The sequence below is a fragment of the Echeneis naucrates genome, chromosome 1 (genome assembly GCF_900963305.1).
Source record: "Echeneis naucrates chromosome 1, fEcheNa1.1, whole genome shotgun sequence".
NCBI classification, from domain to species: domain Eukaryota; kingdom Metazoa; phylum Chordata; class Actinopteri; order Carangiformes; family Echeneidae; genus Echeneis; species Echeneis naucrates.
The window spans coordinates 15,080,021-15,102,606 of NC_042511.1; the positions used below are offsets into that span (position 1 = coordinate 15,080,021).

The 22,586-nt window shown below is 40.9% G+C and overlaps 1 protein-coding gene across 3 annotated transcripts in view; it reads left to right on the plus strand.

The window, feature by feature from the left end:
* The window catches only part of adgrl3.1 (adhesion G protein-coupled receptor L3.1), a 106,443-nt gene that overhangs the window by 55,302 nt on the left and 28,555 nt on the right, over positions 1-22,586 (plus strand). For 2 of the 3 annotated variants that reach the window (XM_029497370.1, XM_029497372.1), the window contains exons 6-11: positions 329-343; positions 1,425-2,213; positions 13,746-14,156; positions 15,281-15,384; positions 16,266-16,451; positions 18,020-18,058. In XM_029497370.1, coding sequence (XP_029353230.1) covers positions 329-343; positions 1,425-2,213; positions 13,746-14,156; positions 15,281-15,384; positions 16,266-16,451; positions 18,020-18,058 — 1,544 coding nt within the window. The remainder of the gene's footprint in view (positions 1-328; positions 344-1,424; positions 2,214-13,745; positions 14,157-15,280; positions 15,385-16,265; positions 16,452-18,019; positions 18,059-22,586) is intronic. The other variant, XM_029497371.1, reaches the window with a different exon arrangement.

A 22,586-nucleotide genomic window follows, 5' to 3' on the forward strand; every position in this document is an offset into this window, starting at 1 on the left:
GTCTGTTCCCCCATATGTGTGTGTGTGTGTGTGTGTGTGTCTGTGTGTGTGTGACATATGTGAGATGCATTACTGTCAGATAGCTTCCCCATTGCAGTGCGGTCTCCTCAGACGCTTACGTAATGTTATTACCAATCACACATGGAGAGCATCCTGGCACTCTCACAAGGTTAGGATGAAATATGAGAACGATTATGGAGATCTGAGATTGTATTATTATGATTTCCTTATTATTGCGTCATTAATCTATTTTTGTCTTGTCTCTTTCTTTCTCTCTCCCTTTCTCTCTTTTTTTTCTCTTCAAATATTTTGCCCATGGCTCATGCAGAAGTCGAACAAAAAGGTACGTTTGAAACAAGCAAATCAACACTCACACGTGCACATATTCTCAAAACTCAGGGTTGGATGTTACTATTCAATGCCAGCACCTCAAGCCTTCTGTACCCTGTGGCAGAATGACACAGCTTTCAAAGTCACTGCAGCTATATTAGGACAGTTTGATCTCAGCATATAAAGGCAATTTAGAAACACTGGTTTCCATTAGACACACTCTAGACCCATATTATTCCATGGTATCGTGTAGAATGTCACTTAACAAACTCTCCGAGGGTTGAGCACATTTTTATGATGAGCTGATGAACAGAGAATTACATTGACATTTCATATTTCAAATGCTTATGATATGAAAATTATGCTGGTCCTTTAAGTAGCCAATGAAAATTCAATCAATATTCCTAGGCCTTAATGTGGGATCTGCAATTATATTCCTGAAAAGAATGGGAAAACCACAATGCACATCTGGCCCCGACTGTGTGTATGTGCTGTGTGTGATAGTGTGTGCGTGAGTGTGTGCGTGACAACATTCCAGTTAAATTACAAAGGTCCCTATGACTCCGGTCCCATTGGTTGCCCAGAATTTACTGCATCTCCCACATCCCTCATAAAACACGACCCCAGTATTCCAAGCTGGGAATACCAAGCACAGAGTGGGAAATGAAATATTGTAACAATTGGAGAAACAGCAGGCGATAAAAGTACACTACAGTTCTCTGTTCCAGACAGAAATAGAAGGGAGAGAAACGAAGAAAGAGTTATGAGACTAATGAGGAGTCAAGGAGGGAGGGAGAAGGGAGAAATGGGAATAAAGGGGGGGTGTAGAACAAAATGTGCCTTTTTCTCTCAGCTGTGTGACTAGGGTATTATCTGTTGAATAGGAGGTATGTTGTTGTGCTTAAGAATGACAGGGACTATACAACATCCAAATCACAACACAGTAAGCCGAGCATGTCATCGTCACTTGCTGATGGTAAGGTTACGTTTAAACACAGTGTAATATTGTCAGAAAATCTTCAGAGATTAGTTGACATTTTACAGCAACTGCACAAAAACATACTTAACATGGAAATGTTTTATTTGTTCCCCAGTATTTCTCTGCCCTGGCATTCTGCAAGGAGTTTACCAAAGTGAACACCTTTTTGAGTCTGATCACCAGTCCGGTGCGTGGTGCAAAGACCCACTGCAGGCCTCGGACAAGATCTACTACATGCCCTGGACGCCATACCGCACGGACACATTGACAGAGTACTCGTCAAAGGAGGACTTCATTGCAGGCCGTCCTACCACCACCTACAAACTCCCACACCGTGTGGACGGGACTGGCTTTGTAGTGTATGATGGTGCGCTCTTCTTTAACAAAGAGCGCACACGCAACATTGTTAAGTTTGACTTACGCACGCGCATAAAGAGCGGCGAGGCTATCATTGCCAATGCCAACTACCACGACACTTCACCTTACCGCTGGGGGGGCAAGTCAGACATTGACCTAGCAGTGGATGAGAATGGACTTTGGGTGATCTATGCAACAGAGCAGAACAATGGGCGCATTGTGGTGAGCCAACTGAACCCCTACACCCTGCGCATCGAAGGCTCCTGGGACACCAGCTATGACAAACGCTCCGCCTCCAATGCTTTCATGATCTGCGGCGTCCTCTATGTCATCAAAACCGTCTATGAAGATGATGACAATGAAGGGACAGGGAACAAAATCGACTACATGTACAATACTGATAAGGGCAAGGAGATGATGGTTAACATACCGTTTCCCAACTCCTACCAGTACATTGCTGCAGTGGATTACAACCCCAGAGATAACCTGCTGTACGTGTGGAATAACTACCATGTGGTCAAGTACTCTTTGGACTTTGGCAACAATGGTAAGTCCCAGCGCCTTCTCATCTTCCCCCTGCTATTGTTCATGTCTTTTTCCACACGATTGTTGACGTAACATGTCAACATGTCTGAACGCGTTTTCATGCTAAATTTACTGCACCAGCTGTGATATGTTTTTTTTTTTCTCTTTCTTTTTCATTGCCAAATGAAATACCTTGCCATATTTTTAATGTTTTTAAAATTCGTTTTAATGATAAATGTTTTTTTGTTGTGACATAAGGGATACTTACAGGCACTAATCTTCCTCCAATAATTAGTTCTGCAAAATTACTTAAAAAGGAAGAAAAAGAAACGCGCCATCTGTGCTGTCACGGTTCTCAGCTATGAGTGTTCTCCACCACCCCACCCAAGGTATCTGTTGTTTTTTCAGACGTCAAAGACAGAAAAATAAAAGCTGCAGAGTACTTAAAGAGCAGTTCCTGGGCATAGCAGTGCCATTACAATTATACATGTTAGCCAAGTTGCTGATTGTGAAAATAGTTCTTTACTGTATTAGTCGAGCAAAGAGCAATTTGCTGAGATGTCATGAAGACTACCTTGATGTCTACCTTTAGAGGAATGTCTCACATACTGTAAAAGCCTCTTGCCTTTTACTGTACCACTTGCCAGCCATGCCTTTAGTTTCCTCCACTACTTCAGAGACCATAATTCATTCCTTGTGAATGGAGCCAGGAGTGAATGTGGGGAGGAGGAACGATTAGTGCTTGATAATGACAATCTTGAGACACTTCAGCCTGTGGTTGATCGAAACATTCCATACATATTGCAGCTAAAATGCAAAGTTAACATCAGTTGTCTTTCTTTTATATGAGCAATACACTGTTACTGTAACAGTTGGTCATTGAATCAAACTTGTCTTGTTTGCAGAAAGAAATTTTTTCATTTAATTTTCTTAAGTTGCCCTGATCAATATTTTTTGATTTACTACAATAGGTAAAATGAATATGTGTATTTAAGACGCTGCTTATGGTAATGAGGAAAAAGCAATCGACTTTGACAGATTGATTGTATACCAGCTTGTGTAGCATCAAGCATCAGGTAGATGAAGTTAGAAATCAGAGGCTAATTGTCTCCCTACAAAGTTGCGTGAGCTCATATAACAAAGCCAAAAGGAGAGAGAATACAGGAATTAGATTTATTGACTTAATGTGACAGTAGGCAGCTGTTGGGTAACACAGTTGCCACCGCAGCATCCCACATGATGACATGATGATGACAAAATGACCCTTATCTAAGTCTGTCATCTGTCATTTAAAATGTGGAAAAACAAAGCAAAAAAATTATACGTGGATCTCCTGGATGAAACTGGAGAAACACCTTTTTATCTGAGTTTCTGAGTTAAACTGAGGTCAGCGGGGTGATGAATCTAAGTTGCAGGTTGAGTCACTTGTCATTGAGTTTAGTGTCAGTTCCCGATTCAGTATGGATGGGCTGTATGCTGTCTAACCCAGAGTGACTCCTTTAACTCTTGGGTGAGTTTAGAGTCCTCCCTCCCCCTTCTCCCATCTCGTGGTTCGAAGGACTTAGGGCCCTGGAGCCTGAAGGGCTATTTGTCCAGTGTAATTGCCTTTCAGCACCTTTCTATGGAGTGGTCAAGGCAGTCTGGCTGTGTGTCTTATTAAATGATGTCTGAATTAATGCATGCTTTTACACGCAGTTAGGAGGCATAGTACAAGGAATTATATAGAGAGACAGCATTAAACTTGGTTTCTACCGATCAGTGTGTGTGTGTGTGTGTGTATGTGTGTGTATGAAAGGAGGTTTAGCTGTAAAAATTTGCGTATCTATCTCTGTGTGTGTTTATGCATAATGATGTGCATGCCCAAGAGCTAATGTGCTAACGGTAATGTACTTAACGGTATGAATTTTTTTCTCTATTCATGAGTGTGCCTATGTGTTTATTGGCGTACACTTGAGAGTGTGATCTCTCTCATAATGGGTCTCCAGGCGTCTCTGTAGGCTCTAAAGAGGAGATCAATGGGGATTCAATGTGGAGAATGACCTCCAGTGCACAGCAACAAGGCAGACAGCTGACCGGTGGGAGACAAATACATACAATCAATGCTGCCTCTCTCTTGTACTCCCCTCCTCGCTCTGCTCGTTCACTAACTGAGGAAAAGGAATAAATTAACCACCTGAACTGCATGATTTTTCCATTCTTCGGAAAATTAGGTGACCAGTCGGTTCATTGAAGTTTTAGTTTGTCGCCGGATCTTCGCTGCATCTAAAGAAAGAATTTTATTTTTCAATTTGGACAGGAAATTGACGACAGTCTCACAGGCTGTGTTGCAGTCCTGCTGTTTTTTGTTTCTTTTCCATAGCAAGTTCAGGAAGCAGGCAAAGGAAATCGGGCCATTGTCAGGGTTTTCTCTCATTACTGATGTAGCTTGTTGCTCGCCCTTCTTTTGTCTCTGCTCATATGGAGTTAAACATATAAACGGAGACAGGAAATGGACCATAGCATAAAAGGCAGATGTAGGTCATTGAGGACTGCATGAAACTGAATCATAGAGAACATCACATCGCGTGTTATGTCTGTCCGATTGGGTAACACAGGCAGCCCATTGGACAGTTTGGAGAACGCGATGGGCCCACACATGATTTTGGCGTACTTCACAGAATTCCTATCCACTGTTAATGGTCCGTAGGGAAGCCAATCAAACCTTAGAACTTTCCAGATATATCATCTGTCACAACTTCTCAGTTCAAGGTTCTGCTATTGATGCTTTTAATAAGGCAAGAAGCTTGCCTTATTTTCACCTCACTCAAAGTATATGGCACTGAGAGAAGCATAGTATTGACTTAAGTATTGAAAAAGACAGGAAAAAAAGATCACCTTTAGTTTAGTTCACCTCAGGCCTTAGGATAATATAAAGATTTCCTCCCATATATTCCATCACATTGTTGATGCAGAAAACTGCAGAAAAAGATTTTTTTGAAATGCATACTCTTAGAACTCTTAGTACTCAAGAAGAAAGTGGACTGCCTCTCTACATTTGTTGTGTCACGTCTGTTTGTGTTACCTCTTTGTCTGTTTAATCCCCTTTCTTTATCGCTGTCTGACACAAACACTCACAATGGCAGGAATCTCAATATTTCCCCTTCTCGTATATCTTTCTCTTTTACCCCATATTTTTCACTGTCGTTCTTATCTCCCACGTAATCTGTCACCCTTTGCTGTTCCCAACCCTTTCCCACATGACACAAGGCCTTTTTATCAAGTATTAGATTAATATATATTATAGTGGCCCGACGCACGTACGCCTACATAAAGACGGAGTCAAAGTAACTTTTCTCTCTGTTGCCCTTTCCTTTACCCCACACTCCCCAGTCACTCTCTCACTCTTTACTGTTTACGACGTTGTTTCATCATGTCTTCTTACATGCATATTATTGAGGCCTGCCCTACGCAAGCAGCATGGCTCCAATGAAATATTTGAATAATTTATCACCTCCAGTCTGCCTTGCCACACTGAAGAAAGTTTTCCCAACAAAGTCACAAAATTATTCATGTTATCTGCTTCCTTGGGAAGGGATGGGCAAACAGGACAAAAAAAAAATGTTTCCTTGTACACACTGCCTTTCCTGTATGTGCTTTACTCTTACTTTCTCTTCTCTTTTGCAACCAAACTTTTTTTTGTTCTTTCATTTTTGGTGCAAAATTTCCCAAATTCAAAGTCTTAAAAATAATATACTTACTTTTGCTTTTTCACTTAATCCCATGAAGGAGTTGGTCTACATTAGTTCTGAAGTTCAGGTGAGATCATCTGCGTATTCTACATGAAGAGAAAAAGTTGTAAAGAGAATGCCAGAATGTTGATCAGTAAGAATTCATATAGTGATTCACTTTATACTGAAAAGATTTTTAAATCGTGACTGCAACTTTATCAAAAAAGCTACGCTTGCGTCTTCCCCCTGTACAGAATTGTCATAATAATTCTACATGGGCTATTTCTAGAGTTGTGTTACTCATAATTAACAACCAAACCACCCAATATATAACTGCATATCACATTTAACAGTTCTCAATATTTTCTAAATATTGGTACACCACACACTTGACAATGCCTAACAAGACAAATCAAAGGGAAAATAGATAATCGGAGATGTTTTCATGCATCATTTCAGTGTTGAGAGATACACACGTTTGGAAAAGTGTTCAATTCCTGCAAATAAAAACAAAATTAATGAGTATGAAAACATAATGAGAGATAGAAATCAAACAATGGCATCCTGTTGTAATCCATTCTGTACACAGGAAGACCTTGCCACTCCGGTTACCCTGTCAGTTTATGGAAATTTAAACGGCCACCCTTGAACTCTTAATGGTTGATTCACATGAGTTCCATTTCCTAAGGAGGTCAAGCATACAATATCTGTTGTGTTTAATCCCCCCCGCCCACCATTAACTACATCCTCACCCTTCCGATCCTTTTCTCTTATTATAATTTTAGAATTTTATGTGTATTTCTGCATTTCTGATTTGTTTCAGACAAGCAATGAAATTTCTGCAAGCTCGTCAAACAAAAGTAGGCAAAAACAAATAGTGCAATTCACACATTCAGTCTTAATGCTTCTCTCTCCTCCTGAGTTGCCTTTTCCTCCTCATACTCCCGCCTCCACCCATCTCCCTGTTTTCCAAATAGATGAGGACAGAGCTATCTCCAGCAGAGACTGAACGCAGAGCTTCAGAGAGTCTGGTGGACTTGTTCCTTCCCTGTAGTGTGTCCTTATCGATTGGATTGCCCCAGCCAGGCCTCTGCTTGCATTTGGCCCCCACACTGCTTCCCTTTTGCCAAACAGCAGATGCCAAATTAAGCAGGCCTGGCCAGGACGACAGGGGTGCAAGGGAAGCCCACAGCCTCATAGGAAGTAAATACAGAAGAGAGCAGTAAGCAGCTATGTTGCCATAGCTGTGTCCTATTTGGATTTAATTTTTAAAATATAAAAAAGAATTGCAGCAAGGCAACTGTGTGGATACCATCTTAATATCTAAATGATGGAGCATGGTGATAAAATATTGAACAGCCACAGGCTCACTTACTACAGGCCACAGCTCTCATTCTGACACTAATAGGATTTTGTTGGATGCCTGCTATATATTTATACTTGTCCTTGCAAAATTGACATAAATTTGATGCATGCCTGGAATAGCAGGGACTACAAAATCCAGCCTTTAAAGGAATATACTGATGATTCTCTCCATTTTGAAAACAAAAAAACTAAAAAACACAAAAAAATTAAAAGTTTTTCCAAATGACTCTGTCCCAGTACTTTTTTGCTTTGAACAAGGGAACGTCCCCTGATTAAGAACGAACCATGTAATTGGCAAACTTGCTGCAGGTGTCTCCGACCTCAGCAGAAGGATGACATGATTATGCAACTGGCAAGCCAGCAGGGCTGAGCGGTGATGTGTCTGCATGTGAAACATTAGCTGTGGAACGTGGTGGTGCCTGGCAGCCATTTTGAAGGAGGCTCTATTAGTTGAGGTTGTTTTCTATCTCTAAGTATCACTGCTTTGAAGTGCTCCATTCTGTCTTATCAGCAGACTCGAGCCACTCGCCACAAGCTCTATCTGTATATGTATGACCGTGTGTATTGCATGGCACGGAAGTGGCTGAAAAGTACATTTCTGTTGAAGTGAATGTGTGTTGCACGGAACAACCGAGCAAAACAGCAAGAGTCTATAAGTGCATCTGTGTGTGGGGGTTTGTGTGCTCTCCAGCCATAGGGGCAGTGCGTTATCGCACTATGCAGTACTATTCAATGTCTTTGCTACTATCCAACCTAGAAAGCTTTGTGCCCTCCAGTCTGATTATCGTTTTGCTGTTACCCCTCTGGATCTGTTCCTCCCCTCTGTTCATAGTGTGTGCGTGTGTCTGTGTGCATGAATGTTTGTATAATATGTGGTATGTGTGTAGAGGCAAAGAGTCAGTAACTTTTAAGGAAACTGCAAGAAACTCATAATTTTTGCCTTTCAAATAAGTATAATAGACACTGTGTCTCAGCTCTATGGAAGTTCCCGGCTTGATTCAAATCCCTTTTCTCTTTGCCACTGTTTTATGTTTCAGTCTGTTTGTCCACTATTTTTCTGACAACGTGGGAAACTTGCCAAAGGAAGTTGGTTTTTCCTCTCTGCCTTCTACCTTTTGTGTTGTGGATTTACGATCCCTCTGTTTACCGAATGAGAAGTCAACAGGAGCATTCTCGGCAACAGAGCAGAGGCAGAGACAGGCAGTCCTACCCACACAGAAAAACATCTCTGTGCACACGCACGCATGCGCACACACACACGTCTGTCTGCATGTCAAACGATCATGTGCTAGCATCCCTGGCTGACTGACAGCGTCTCTGTAGCCCCTCCAGTGTGGTGACAGGCAGATAGACAACTCCAGGAACAAGTTTACTGCCAGCCTGCTATTGTCTCACCTTCCCCCGGGCCTGCTACAGGTCAGGAAAACAAACACAACAGGACAAATAGAATAGAATAGTAATAACGAAGCAGACTTATTGTTCTGTTACTAGCTGTTCCAGCAGATGGAGTTTACTGGATGTTGTCTACTTGTAAATGTTAAAATTTCCATTTTTCTTTCCATCCATGTCATCTTAAACTTTTGTTTAGGTTAGCTGGCGTCATGAAGTTGTTGTAACGCATTTACTCCCGGCTTCCTTAGCTTAAACTCAGAGAAATATGTCAGACCCCCTGTGTAAAACCTCTAGCCTTTTTCTCCATTAATGTTTCATGAAGCTGTTATGTCATGTTCCTGTACTTCCATACAGCATCTTTTGCAGCATCTGTAGTGATACTGGTGATAAATTTGTCACACTGCAGGTCTTTTTTATAAAAAATTCGGCAAAACAGATAAAGACACAGAACCACAATTGGAAGAGAGTCCGGCAAGAGCGAGTGGTTTAAGTTGGTGAAATAAAGAGTGGCAAAAAGTGAAAATAAGTTAGGACTGATTGATCAAATCAGGTGGAAAATGTCGGGATATGACAAGAAACGAGCAGAGCAAAGAAGAGAGCTAGAGATGCATGGCCAGTGAAGTGGCGTGGCCCCTTGTCTGTGATGCTTGCAGGCTTTTGTGTTACCTCACCCCAAGCTGCCAGCCTCTGTGCTTTCTGCCCTGTGCTCAAATGACAGCAGACATCAACTTCACACACACAGACACACATGCGCACACACCATTACTCTTCTATTGTTGTGGCAGCACCCCTAATGGAGCTTCCCGTTTGAGTGCAGATAGGCACACGCACGCACGCTCTGTCACTGTTTCATAAGTACACACATACACACGCGTAGATTGACAGCTAGTCCCTTGGCCACTGCTGCCACGCATGATTGATGGCAATGTTCTGTGGAGAATGCATAAGGCAGGGCGGCAGTGATTCACGAACGGGGAGCTGCACAGTTTAGGTACGGAAACACTCCATTGAATTGTGGAGGAAGAGAACAGAACGTACAGGAGGAGAGGGATGTTACATGGCTGTCAGTCACCCAGACAGAGAGACAGACAGACGGAGGAGAGGAGAAAGACGGCAAGTCTTTAATTACTTAAAATCTGCAGGAAGGACCACTCCAGTTCACAGTAAATAATATAAACACCCACTCCTTCTTACCGCCCACACACACTTCAATCTCCACACTCACACCTCCACTTTATCCACAAAGGAACAACATCAAGAAAAAATACCAAAAAGAAAATAATTCTATCCACATCAAACCCCACATCAGAGACCAGGTGCTTTCAGATCAAGCATGTGTTGATGGCGACTGCACTCTAACAATAGGCAGTCTGTACTTCACACAATCACAAGCAACAACTCTGTAACCCCTCAATGTCAGTGACCAGCATGTTGTACACGATATGGCCTACGGGCCAGCAACTCCTTAGACAGAGAAACACAATTGCCTGGGCTTTTCATTGGAACGGCGCTGAAAATGAACTTTAACATCACTGCAGAATTAAAGCTGCACAAAGCAACATCATACTCTTCGTTATCTCAACTGGCGTTGACAGATAGTAGAACTTTAAAGAGTTCAAAGGACTTCATTACCCAGAAATCATGATGTCAATATATTGCACGTTCTGCAGAAAAAGAAAAATCTAATCCTAAATTGCAGGTTGGCACAGAGCTGGTGAAGAAAACATGTTCAGGCAAGTTCACTCAGCTTTGCCTTCTCTGGACAGAATGGTTGACTTTTGCATTTTGGTTTTGTTCAGTTAATGGAACAAAATCTGAGATCCTTAAATACATATTTCCGTTGTGGCAGTGGCCTAAAATGAAAATGTATATTTGAGTAACTTTTTAATCAAAGGGTGTCTTTATGTTTGTATCTGTTTACCCCACAGTTTCTTAGCTATGTGCACTTATATGTACAAATACATATGTGTTTTCAATAGGAAGATGAAGTTAAACACGGCTGTCACCACCTTTGCGCTGGTGCCTGCTCAGATGGCTCAGGATATCCGTCCGCCTGTCAATGTCCATTACATTCTCATGGATGCATTCTCATACCTCAGGAACACCTTCAGGGAATTTATTCAATTTTGATGGTCAAAAGTCAAGGTGGCTGTGACCACAAGTCTGTCTTAATAATGCAAAATATCGGGAACGCTAAGCCAAGAGGGAATTTCATTACATTTGGCACAAACGCGATCTTCAATGAGTAATTTAAGTGAATCTTAAAAAAGGATTAAAGTTTGGTGGCCAAAGGTCAAACTTTCTGTGACCTCAGAAAACACAATCTATGTAAATATAATACAAGAAGTCACAGTGTGATGCAGAAGGTGTAATGAAAACAAACATGTAAAATAATGACATGATAATATTTTGTAAAAGAAACAGACATATGTCAGGTTCGTTTGTGCGTTATAATATGGAGTAACTCAGAAAGGACAGTTTTTTTCTTTGTGTTGTTTGGCGTTGTCATGCAGTAATTGTAGTGTTACTCAGCTGTAGTCTCTTACTGAGTATAGAATAATATAGTATATGGAGTACAAAACTTAAGGGCAGAGAAATCCATACGAATTAGCACAACGTGGAGCCTCTGCAGGTTTAAATTGAACTCATAGGTTGTTGGTTTGTTATGTAATTACACATTTCTAAAAATGCATGTAATTTATATACATATCCAAGCGTCTGCAGTGACTGAAAAAAATGCCCGTATGCAAGAGAACATGTAATGACTTCCAAATGATTTGAGAACAATAAAATAGCTCAAAAGGAAAGTAAGGAAAAGTGTAAATAATTATTTCCACCCACTCAACTTTTGATCATGTAATATTGATTTGTACCACGTGGCTGGAAGTAATGAGCAGATGGAGGGAGATACATCGGTATGGTAGTTTGCAATAGGACACAATAACACTTCACAAGCATATGCTCTTTTCCTTTCTCTTCTTACCATCTTATCCATTCATTCATTTCTGTCCCCTGAACAGGGTTACTGTGAATAATTGAGCCTTTTTACAATGAAATATTGACAATAAAAGAGTGTGCCATATGCATTTAAGTGGCCTTTTCTGCCTCTTGTGATGTCACGGTTTTATGAATCATGCATAACTTCTTCTGCCAGGTTAGGCGGCAAGAACCACAACTCAGCCCCTTTGGAAAGTCTTGGAAAGACTAGTAACTTTGATTGCAGAAGCAATTATTTGTTTGCTTGGGGATCTTGAATTTACAGATCAATGCAATTATTTTACCACTTTAGCATACATGTTTATGTTACTCTGAAGAAACCGTTGTGTAATTCATTATCCTGAAATAGGTTCTTATTTTCAGAGGCAATTCATGAAGAAAAGGGTCTTGGATGTGACAACATTGTTAGTGTGAACAATAACACTGGGAAGTCATCATGAGCAAGAGCTACTCCCTGATAAATTTGTGTAAATAAATTCCTGAAAATGTGTTTGTATATTATAAACACATGAAGTATAATATTTATTTACACTTATGAGCCCTTGCTCAGATGGCTTCGTGGTAATGTTGATGTTTTGCTCGATCACTGTTCTTTTTTTTCTTTTTTTTTTAACTTGTTTGGCATCAAACCTCTCTTCCTCCTCTCTCCAGTTCTTTTGGGACTTATGAATTATGAATTACTAAGGGACTAATACTTATGAATGTGTATAACACATTTGGTTATTGGTTTAGGTGTATTTAAACTAGGGGTGTGCAAAAAAATCGATTCATATAAGAATCACGATTCTCATTTACTACGGTTCAGAATCAATTTAAAGTGTCCCAAAATCGATTGAAAAAAAAAAATATATATATAATAATAATAATAATAAAACAAATCTGCAGGCTGTCTGCCTCCATTTTGTATGCGGGACGTCCTGACGTCATCACAGAGCCGATTCTGGAACATCCGCATGCGTGGTAAGCACCAAAACAAGGAGGAAACTACAATAATGGCGATCGGTTTTTACCTAGAGCCCTATACAGTCTGTTTTATTTTGTCCCAAATTCTGTTTACATTTTTCCCATATTAGTTTTTTTTTCCCCCAGTATTTAATTTCTGAGAATTCCGTTTTTAGCATTTTACACTAATGTAACCCTGAGACAGTGTTTTAAGTAATGAAATATAGACAATTTCTTCAGTTATAACTGTAAACTTTAATGCTTACACACATTTAAGCAAAAACATAACAATCAAACAATGAAACATATGTTCCACAACTTTGGTGGAAATATCAAATCCACTGTAAACTTTTTAATGTCTTCTATCCCCGTGCTCTTTGGATTTCCACCGATTACCGACATCTCCATCAAAGAACATGATAGTAAACCTCTTTGTGTTAAGCTCAGTGAGTGACTGAACGTCTGAGCACTTAGCTTATTAGTGACCCCTCATTTTCCCAACAGATAAGCTTCTTTTTATTCAAAAAAAAAAAAGACCCTGGTCTCGTCTCTGGAGGGGTCCATTCTAGTCTTTGAGGAGGTCTTGTCTCGTCTAGTCTGGCCTGATCTTGGTTATAGTGGGGTGCTGTTACCGGTCTGGTCTGGTCAGACTAGACCGTTTACGTCAAGTCACCAATTAACCTAGATATGTTCAGGTGCCCCTACCTGGAATTGAACCCTTCTTATTGCAGGGCAGCAGCGCCAACCACCGCGCCACCTTGCTGCCCAGGTCACATGTGCATTATCACTGCACAATTTTTATTTATTTTTTTTAATATAAGGAGACACTTTAATTTGTGTTTCTTAAGCAATATGTGATATTGATGCAACAATTCCATCAAAGCATGGATAAATTAAACTTAATAAATGTGAAAAAGACATTTTGGTATCTCAATTTGTCATTCTGTCTTGCAAAGCAGACTGGAGTAGATGATGTGGGTCCTTTGCACACCTATAGATTGAAGCAGAAATCATTATGAATCAAATGGTTTTGAATCAAAAATTGATTGTAAATCAAATCGTAGCCCCAAAAATCGGAATCGAATCAAATTGTGGGAGAGTAAAAGATTCCCACCCATTTAAACCCTCTTCATTTTCTCTTTTCTCTTCAGACTATCCACCTCCTATGATCCCCCCAAACCGAGGAGGAGGAGGAGGCGGCCCAATTGGTGGTGGTGGTTCCTCTTCTTCGTCTACTAGCCGCACCACCACCACTCGTTCTCCCCCGTATTACACCACCCCAAGACCTATTCTCACCACCTCTCCTGGCCAGCGGTATCGAACCACCACCACAGTTCGCCAGCCAATCCTGGTCCCTGCTGGTGGCTCGTCGTCTGACACCAATCAGATTCCTGACACCAACCAGAAAGCGGGAGGACGTTCTCCACCAATTCAGGGAGCCCCACAGCCTCCTGCTCTGCCTCCACAAGACTTCTGCAGTCCAAGAGTGACAGCTGACATATCATGGCCCCGCACACAACAAGGCCAGACAGCCAAACAGCCCTGCCCTGTAGGGACACTGGGTAAGAAACATACATTGTTCTGGGGATAACAGAATGTATAGTGTCAGTGAAAATACGTTTACATTTCCAGTGCAATTGGCCCTTTTGCCCTCAATTGTATGTGTTCTTCTTATTCTTATTCTTATTGCCCTAACTTCTTTGCTCCTTCACACAAAACTCTCAAAGTAGACAATATCAATGCTATAGCTAAATGTAGAGTTGTTATGATACTAGTTTTGGAAATAACTCCAATGCTGCCTAAAATACTTGATTGAAGATAAACTTCATATTTTCACACTTTGATAAAATGGCAGTTTTCCCAGAGATCAATTCTTTGCTACTCTGAAACAGAAAGTTGCATCATGTAGTGTATTCTGGTAAAAACCATAGTAGTCATTGGCCCAGGTCATTGATATTAATATTGTAGTTAGGTTATGTAGACTTGCACAAAACAAGTCATTCCAACCTGCATGCGAAACCTCAACATGGAAAGTAATCCTCAATACAGTCATTATATTTGAAGAGTGCATTTTAAAATGATGAATGCAGACCAAAGTCTATTATAAGATGACATTCAAAACGTAATTGTTTCCAGTTGATTTTCATTTTAATTGTAAAGTGTATTTTTAATTTATTGTGAAAGAGCTTAAGATCAATGTGTTGCTTTTAAATTTGCTCTATAAATTAATTGAATTGACTATAATAGTTGGATAGTTAAAATTAAAATAAGTAGACTAATGAGGCAGGTGAAGAGGACAAAATGAAACGATAACGTTCATATAATCCCAATGAAAACTGCAAAGACTCGAAAGCAATAAAAAGTGGTATGGAATATGGAGTAGGATCTAAGTGCACTTAATAGTCTGTAACAAAGTATGTAATATCTCTATTTCCTCCTGAAAATGTAGTGGCGTAGTATAAAATCTCACAGCGCGCGCGTCCACACACACACACACACACGTTCTTCCTCAAGAAAAATTCTACCATTTTAATCAAGTAGCTCACGTGACAAAGCTTATTCCTCAGCTCACCAACTACAATCCACACACACAGTCTGCATGGTGAACCCCGGGCACCTCAAGAGTCTTTGAGTCTCCCTGTGAATGTCAGTCCTGTCTCACCCTGTTTGTTTCTTTTGTTTGAAGGTGTGGCCACATACATGTGCATGGCCCATTTGGGCTACTGGGATCCTCAAGGCCCTGACCTCAGCAACTGCACGTCACCCTGGGTCAACCATATCATGCAGAAAGTAAGTTTGAAAGCTGCTGCAGGCCCTCATGGCTACTATTGAATCCTTGTTTCAGGATATGTATAATGGATTTAGTCTGGGAGCTATTTCTCATACATGAAAATGCGTTGGCCAGAGGGAAAGATTTAGGTTGTGCATCCATCTTCATTTGTTATCCCTAACTCATGTTTGAGATCTGAGCAATTCTATGTAGCTGTAAGGAAATAAGAATATCAAATAAGATCATTCCGTCACACTTGTTCTCTCATTATAACAGGCTGACAGGCATCATGACAGGCTGATCTTCATACATTCAGTTGAATTTGTGCATACAATAATTATAATAGCTTGTTCTTTAAGATATGTGTGCTGGGCATGTAACTTACAGTTTCAGTTATTGTTTAAGTGTCTGTATGACTCATGAGTCAAAAAAAAATTAAGGTTTTCTCTGAAAGATGAAACATGGCAAACGGTCCCTGTGACATCATCAGTGTAGCAGAGGTGCTAAATTAGGAGTTGTTTCAGTAAAATTGTATTGTTTGTGAACAATTTATGAAGTGCTTCACAAACACAACGAAACTCCTGTGCCTCAATCAACCTGTTTGCTGTTTTCTTTTTCTCTCTTCTTTATGGTCCCACCTCCCACCCTTACTCTATTCCGCCACACTAACTGCTCTCACTCCAACTGACCTTCATCTCCTGTCCTTATGTTTCAATCTCTCTATGCACTATGTAATGTACTCTTTTTATTCCTTCCTCCCATTGGCCTCGTCATACTCTTGCTCACTTTTTCTCCACTTCCTGTCTTTTCATTCCCTTCTCACCTCATCTGACTTCTGTGCTTTCATCAATCTTCTTCTTTCCTTGACTTTATTCCCGCTGTCACCCTGTTTGGCTCCCAGCTTCGCTCGGGTGAGACGGCTGCGATTGTGGCCAGGGAGTTGGCAGAGCAGACCAAAGGGCTTCTGCGTCCTGGCGATGTGCCATCCACAGTACGGGCCATGGCCCAGCTGGTCGAACTACTGGATGTCCAGCTCAGGAACCTCACCCCTGGGGGCAAGGACAGCGCTGCCCGCAGCCTGACAAAGGTAATGTCTTGATATTTAAAATGCAAGACGCAAATTTAAAACACATTCGCGTTGGGAGTTTAATCCATAAGTGAGTAAATGAGAGATATTTCTTTGCAAGCTTGGGCATCGGGAAGGAAGCGAGTGTAAATGACAGAAAGAAGAATATGAAAAGAAGGGAGAACAAGGGAGGGAAAAGAAAAGAGAGAAAGGAAAAAGACAAGGATGATTAGTGTCAGCGGGCAGGGTTTTGGTCTTACGTTCATTTGACAGGGGTTAAAAAGAAAAGCAGATTTTCATGAAAAACCACAAATAACATTGGATTTCCAGATGATAAATAACTTCTTTGAGACATTAGTTTATCCTCTCTGTGTGCACATCTTCGTAACAAGTTTTGCAGAACATTAGGGGTGATAGATAACTGCTTTTAGTCGTTGGCAGGGTTCCTCAACTCTCCTCAGATCAGGATAGAAATTTAATAAAATCCCTGTCTCACCCAGGGAGTTCACTCATTGAAACATACAGCACTTCATATGAGAACAGGCTCGGGACACATTTTACATCATAGCTCATTGTTCAATAAACTTCAGTCTTTGAGCTACAGCTTCAAGGATGCTGTCGACAGGCAGGCTAGAGCGCTTATGTCAGGATTACATTAACAGAAACTCGATCCTGAGTATGCAAAGGATTGGTTTTACTGCAGTCGTAGACAAGGAAAGAATTTTTTTATTTGTGTACACATTCAATTAAAGCAAGTTAAATCATAGGGGAATGGCTGACTTCCTGGCTTGGCTGGCCATTTGACTGATTGGAGCACAGACTGTTTCTTGAGCATCGCAGCAGAGGTCAAAAGTGACAGGCGGGTTTTAACAGCAAGAGTGACAGATGTTTCTATCTTTTATATGGCTATTAGCTTTTTAATTTTAGCTTAAGCATCTGATTCACTAGATCTGCTTTATTTTCCCTTTTATGCCTTCCTATTTTATCAAACCCTTTACATCTACTCTACTCCCTCTAAACTATTCAATGATATTTGTGAAGTGAATACATACTTGAACGTGTGTAAGTAGGCTCAGTGAATGTTTTTTTTTTTTTTCTTTTTTTTTTTTCTGTTGACCAAATGGCCTGTTAGCACTTGAACTTGCAGGTAAAGAGGAGTCCTCCATAGAAGAGGGAAAGCTTTCCCCCTAATTAATTAATATGCTCGCTTATTATGACAATTTTCCTTAGGAAATCAAATATTACCAATTATGCCCAAATTGCATAGTAATATATACTATCAATTCACTTGACAGTAGATACTGACAATGAGTAGGAAAAGCAAAGGAGTAATAGAGGAGATTATATAAAAATAATCTGTGAGAAGAACAAGAGAAGCAAGAAAGACGGTTATGGCAGATGCAACGAAGAGGAGGCGAGGCAAGTGAGGAGACTAACAATATATTTCATCTACCCAAGTCTTTTTGTGCAATGTTAATGAAGTGGGTGTGACTGCCTTTGCGCACTCGAGTGTGCGTGCGTGTGTGTGTGTGTGTGTGTGTGTTTGTGAGGTGTTACATCACTAACAGCTGAATTGTTTGAATTTGCAGCTTCAGAAGAGAGAAAGGTCCTGCAGGTTTTTCACGCAGGTATTTCCGCTTCCTGGTATTGTTGATTACTTTGCTACACCTATAGTCCCCCATGCTTTTTTTTTTCTCTTCACTCTGAGCATGAAAAGCATTTGTAAATCAAGCTTGTGTGTGCGTGCGTGTGTGTGCTCACACATTACAACGCTCAACGTAGAATTACAATTCTATGCTGCAGCTGTTTTGTGATTTGCATCCCAACTCTTTGAGGAGGCCAGTAGCTGAACGGATCTGTTCTGGTCTTGAAAAATAGTGTTCATGGGAGACAATGGAAACCGTTCACTGGTTTATGATAATGAAGTCCTCCTCAAAGGGCTTGCTGGCATTCTTTTGTTTTTAATGTCACTTTTTTGTTTTCTGCACCCCCAATCAATGGGACTGATAAAAGGCCATGATCAGTATCGATAAAAGAACCACCATTTTGTAGCTCAGTCTGCAAAATTCATTGTAAAAAGGACTACCTGGAACCAAATGAGTTGCAATCCATCTATATCCAGTAAAATGTCTTTTCTGTCAGTGTATCAGAGAGAAAAAGCTGAGTATGATGGATATCCTGTTGCATATAGCTTGATCATGGCTTCAGTGCCTTAAAAATGATACCAGCCCGTGTTTGTAGCTCAGAATTCATTTTTCATCCTTGTTGGTCTGCTTGTATTGATGTTTGTTCATGTTGACGCCATGGGCTCGCACTGTAAATAGAAAATCTAACATCATTTAGGCATGTTTCTTGTCAGCTAAAAACATTATTCGGAACATCAAAGGACCTCACCTTCCCTCAGCCCTGTGCTGTACATAGACTGCAGAGTCTATCTTTTTCTGTCTCGGCACCCACCACTGGCACACACACACACACACACACACACACGCACACCCTTGATGGGCTAGCTGTTTTTCTCCTGATGCAGGCTCTTTTCCACTCTCCCCTGAAAAGTCTTAACGTCAGCAACAGTCAGCAATGTCACATCATAGAACATGGCTTAGGACTGTATGCCGGCTGACACACACACACACATACACACACACACACACACGAGCACACTTGCATGCAGAATGTATTAATATATTTTCAACAATGATCCAATGCTGTCATCTCAAAAATGGCCAGACTCTTTGTTGTTGCTCCTTAATCCAATAAATGGTACAGTTCAAAGACTGGCAGTTTTCAAAAAAACTTGTCACAGGTTCAAATCAAACCCCCCCCCCCCAAACACACACACACACAACTGGGGTATTTAGGGGGCTGGGAGTGATCGATTATATAATTAGCCTTAGTAATGTGAAACAAAATTATACCAACAGTCCCTTACTTTGCCAGATAGAAATGTGCGTGATTAGGGATGTGGTGTGGTGCTGCCCTCTCCTCGTTAATTATCTACAGCAGTAATTGCCAAATGAGGAGAGTGGGCAGGAGGTTTGGATTCTTAATGGAGACAAAAAATAATTGAATTCTCTCTCTCTCTCTCTCTCTCACGCTCTCACTCTCATCTCTCTCCCTCCCCCCTCCCCCCCTCTTTTTTTTCCTGTGCCTCGCACTTCATCTTTCCTCCTCTCTCACTTTTTTGGAGGAACTTGGGACTCGTTTCATGTATACTAAATTGCCAATTTATTCATGATGAAGCTGGTGGTGGGGAGAAGCTTTGATGCTGTAGGATGGATTGACGGAGGGAGGTAGAGTCTGCAAGGTAGACTGCGAAAGAGAGGATGGGGAGGGGGACACAAATTAAACGGAATGAAAAGAGTTCACGGAAACAGAAATGTGGAATCTGAGAAAAACAATAAAGAGGGCAGCGAGGTGACAGCGATGCTCAATGACAATGTCTAATTTGCCCTCTGTTTATGGATGGCGGGTCAGAACATCGCAGGCTGTGAATTTGAAGCCTGATTTAGCTGCAAACTCACCCTGTCAAGGAAGACAAATTCCAACAACAGCTGACAGATAAGCCTGCTTCTCTGATGAAAACATTTTCAAAACATGCACTTTCTCAGAGCTCAGCCAAGCGAGTAAAAGAAAAAAAAAAATCCATTCTCTCCTCTACCCTTGCCTTCCATCCACACTCAAACATCCCAACTCATCCCAAAATGTGTCTGACTGTGCGTGAGTGTACACATACTGTACATCCCCGCACACCGGCTTGTGTCCATGTTCTTCCTCTGTAGCTGGGAGTAGTAGAGCAGCCCAGCTCTAGTCTGTCTTGACGGGGCTGTTTATGCTGGATCACCCCAATGCTTCAAAGCATTTCACTTCTGCCCCATTTACTGGTGTGTGCATGTGTTTGTGTGTGTGTGTGTGTGTGTGTGCGCGCGCACACGCATGTGCATGCTGTGTGTACATCCACACACGTGCATGCTTTCCCCCTAATACATAGTCACTTAGACATACACACAAATGACACCCTTATCTGTCTCTGCAGAATGTCTCCCCGCTTTTAAGAGCCCTTAAAAAAAAAAAAAAAACTGTCCCCATTTTAGCCCTCAAGTCCTCATACATGTACAGATAGAAATGTCACCAAATGCATTAGAGCTTACAGGCAGGCACACGCACGCGCACACACATACATATACATACAATCATGTACTTCCCATCTCTGACTCTGATGTGGAGATGTCTGGACCTCAAGGAAATCACATCCCTTCTACTCTTTACCTATTTCTCTGGGCGACAGATGCAATCTCTGTGCTAGAGAATCAAATTTCAATGAAAAAATTAGATGAAATTCAAATTGCCAGATAATCGAAAGTTCAATAAAAAGCAATGAGAAGTTTAATGAGAGTAGAAAAAGGGGGGGGGGGTTATCAGAAACACATCAAAGAGAGCATTTGGGAGCAGCACCACCATGAGTGAATGTAAGGCAGTGCTGCTGCTGTCATATCTGCTGCGCCTACACAGCATCCTCTGCTCTGTCTTTCTCTGTCGCCTGGACTACTACTGTACAGCAAGTGGAGCAGAATGATGCACCGCAATGACTCCTCCAGCCCCTTGTGCACACCCCTAACTACACGCACAGCCGCACATTACACACATAGCAGCGCATATCCCTCCCATACCCGGTCCTAGACGGTCTTCAGCACACGGACTTTCACACATGCACACATGCACGTATTTACTGTGACCCGGAAACGGAAAAAGCTGTAGACAATGGATGGGATGGATGTACATATTGTACATAATGTGTGGTCTATATGGACCTGTTTATACACGACATTACTAAGTAATTCTGGCTTGAGGAATTCTCATTTATGTGTTGTCAGCCATTATTCCTCCATAATCTGTAGTAATAACAGGCAGAAGTTATTTGGGAATATGGCAGCATGGATGAATCAGGTAAGTATACAGGTTCCAAACTGCACGAAGGGACTAAAATAATATGGAAGTGAAAAATGAATATATTTCACAATAATTACATAACCACAAATTACCTTTTGTAAAATTTTTGAATTCCTGCATTGAGTTAAACCTGCTGCACTGGCTATGTGTAGCTTTATTCTACAATGAGGGACTGACATCAGCATTTCAGGTGGACTCATTTTCTCTCTTAACTCCAAATAAAGTAGTTTGGATAATGCAGATGAATTACTTTTATTGTCAGTTGGCTGAATCCTAGTTTTAAAGAGGTTGTGGGCAAAATGCAATTTTAAAGAAACCAAGTCATCTACCTCTTGTCTTTCAAATGCTTGTTTTATCCAATAATATGCCAAAACACAGATAAATATGCAATACACTTACAATTGTATGGGTGAAAGAAAAGAAAGAAAACAGCATTAGTATTTTTCCTCAATATGTGGATTTCTGTAATTTTACCGTTTGTTCAATCTATTTGAATTGTTTTATCTTGTATGACCTGCTTGTTTTGGTGGGAACAGTGTAATTCTAATGGACTGACATGTCTGGAAAAAACCCCAAAAGATAATAAAATAAATGAATACACACACACACACACCACAAACGCAGCTTGAAATGAAGAAGGATTTTTCTTTTGAGTCTTTTGTTTCAGTCAGTGAAATGACGGAGACAGATTTGCAAAGTCTATGTGTAGGCTATGTGTTGTGTGTTATATCCCCTCCTGCTTATTTTGGTTGTTTGCTGAAGCAGCGGATTAATTTGTTTTTGTTTACATGTAGACATCCCAAACTCATCCAATATGCATCCCAGCTAATTAGCTGTTAGTGCTAAAAGAGGACATAATATTATCATATTAGCTTGTTGACTAAGCACTCATTTCATGTGTGTGATATGTTGTATCTACATGTGGATATCGCACCTTCAGAATAAACAGGAGGGATTCATTCTGATACTGAAGGCCAATTGCATGTTTAGCAGCACGCTCATACCCCCATTGTCCCCTGACGGGAAACTCATTTTGCCATAGAGGATAAAACATAAATAAAAAGACATCTATATTAAAAGAAAAGTACAAAATCAAGCAGTTAAACAATAAAAAAAACAAAAAAAACAAAAAAGGCCCCTGCACATGTGACAATCCCAGCCATATGAGAGGTTGTGACCAGACGGTCTATCTCAGTCTATCTAGGA